Source organism: Vanellus vanellus, assembly GCF_965231255.1.
Source record: "Vanellus vanellus genome assembly, chromosome: 8".
In the NCBI taxonomy this organism is placed as follows: domain Eukaryota; kingdom Metazoa; phylum Chordata; class Aves; order Charadriiformes; family Charadriidae; genus Vanellus; species Vanellus vanellus.
In genome coordinates, this window is record NC_138913.1 from 20,997,215 (window position 1) to 20,999,408 (window position 2,194).

Consider the following 2,194-nt stretch of genomic DNA (forward strand, 5'->3'; position numbering starts at 1 on the left):
CTCTCTCTCTCTTATTCCTTCATTCTTTCTGTGCCTCAAGTCGGTCTCCAGCCACCCTGCAATCTCCCTTCCACTACAGTAACGACAAATTTTCAGCTTTTGGGGCATCATTGAGCAAATCTGCTGTTGGCTGTGGTTTGTTATAAGAAAAACACAATGAAAGTACTTCTGTTGTTATAAGGAAAACCCAATAAAAGTACTTCTAGCCTATCACAGTTTTGCATGAATGAGCATTACCCCTCGTCTTTAACAACCAGGCACTTGCGTTAGGGTAACTTCCCTAAATACTTCCCAGATATTTGCAGAATTCTGAAATATGCAGAGACATGCCAGTAACAGTTACCTCGTTAGAAAAAAAATATATTTTTTTTCTCCTTGTTCTTAGCTCTTACGGTAAGAAATAACAATGGAAAAAGTAAAGTTAAACATCCCAATTATGTGCAAGTTACACTTTGGTGTTGGGTACCACTGCTTCCTCGTCCTGTCAGCTCTCAGGAACACCTCAGGTCTGGGGGCACAGGTACCTGTTGGGAGTTCATTGGAGAGCAGGAAAGTAGAACCACAGTTTCTTAGCGGGAGCTCCACTCACGCTTTGGCAGCCGATCAAGTGAGCCCTGCAAGTGCTAGGAATTCTTGTGGATGTTTTCCGCAGATCCCTCACTGCTCTCGTTGAGGAGCGTTTCTGACACTTCCCCCAGTTCAGCATCCAGCACTTCCTCCTGGATGGTGAAGTGCACATCTGGGGAGGAGGATTCAGAGCTCACACTGCTGCCTTCCATCGAGCAGATGGCGCAGGACAGGGATGGCACCATGCTCTCCTGCAGCATGTTCAGCATCATGGGGATCTGGACAGATTTCAGCCCTGATATGGTTGGTAGAGGCTTCACAGCTTCCCCCCATTCTCTCTCCTCGTCTTTGTAGAGCAGAAGCAAATTGGACGACTTCTCTTTTCTTTTGGATTTCATGTAGCCCAGCATTATCCCTATCAGGAAGATTCCATAGAAAGACATGACGATCAGAATGTAAAAATACTCGTTGCTGTTGTTCTTCTCTGTGTTGCGGGATTCAGCATCGAGCATGGCTTGGGTCATGTTTGCATGGTCCATTTTCAGCATGGAAAGTGTTTTACCACAGCTACAGCCTGGAGGAGAATGTGTACGTATACGTAAGATCAAACTTCAGATCAAAGATGTAAAAGAAACATCTGAAAAAAAGATACCCCCAAACTATTCCTTGCTACTTGCAATTTGTAAGCTTGCAGGACACACTTGACTGAAGCTTGCAGTCTATCATGCTTCTGCATTGATATTGTAACTGAATGAACTGCTATTCAGATACAGAAAACGGTAAGAGAATACGTAATACTAAATCATGTCGAGTTCTATGTTGAATTATAAACCCCCGATCCACATGATTAAAGAAAGAAAACTATACAGAAATACTCTGCCAGGCACTTAAACATAGCTTTTTTGCTACTTGACCATGTTTCCATAGCAGGGGTAAAGTTAGAAGTATTATTTTATTCAATGGTGCAGGAAAAAAATCAAAAAGCAACTTACGTTGGTATGCAAATAATTCCTCCTTTTGCAAAGCTCAAGAGACCTTTCCTCTACCAAATGCCGGGTGTTCTGAAAACTTTCCTCTGCTGCACTTGGAATAAATAGCTCTCAAGAAACGTTTCATCACGTGTTTTAGAGGCACAGTTTATAATAGTTTTGTGTTGGAGTCAACAGATGAACTTGAAGGATTGCAGTTCAACCCACTGAACTCTTAACAGCTGTGAAAAGAAAAAGAGTTGGGAATTCAGATTTTACTCTTTCCTAACCAGTTCAGCACTGGCTTTTTCAGCTTGTGAATCTGTTCTTTTCACTGCCACCCCAATTGCTAAATCTGACCCGTTACCCTGAGAGCTGCTGGGCAGAATGGAAAACCTGCAAACCATTATTCTGTGTCTGTCATAAAATATAGAAAAATATGTACGTGAATTTCGTAGTAGACGCTATCAGGTTATTGACATGCCCACTATACATAGTTTTCCCTGAAGAGATGGGGGAGGAAACAGGTTATTTTCTTTGCCTGGGACTCGTGACAGAGCTTTACAAAGCGTGTGCGAAACAAAGCGGTGACTTTCAACCCCTGCTGCAGCTCCACTTTGCCACGAAGCGTGGGGCTGTGGGCAACTGGGCCCTGGGTC

At 43.3% G+C, this 2,194-nt stretch overlaps 1 protein-coding gene across 1 annotated transcript; it reads right to left on the reverse strand.

The window, feature by feature from the left end:
* Nucleotides 1-513: 513 nt before the first annotated feature.
* KCNE4 (potassium voltage-gated channel subfamily E regulatory subunit 4) lies at nucleotides 514-1,117 on the reverse strand. Its single transcript, XM_082487284.1, has one exon. It carries the CDS (start codon nucleotides 1,113-1,115, stop codon nucleotides 624-626), a length of 492 nt encoding a protein of 163 aa, XP_082343410.1. The 5' UTR covers nucleotides 1,116-1,117; the 3' UTR covers nucleotides 514-623.
* Between the last annotated feature and the right edge of the window lie 1,077 nt (nucleotides 1,118-2,194).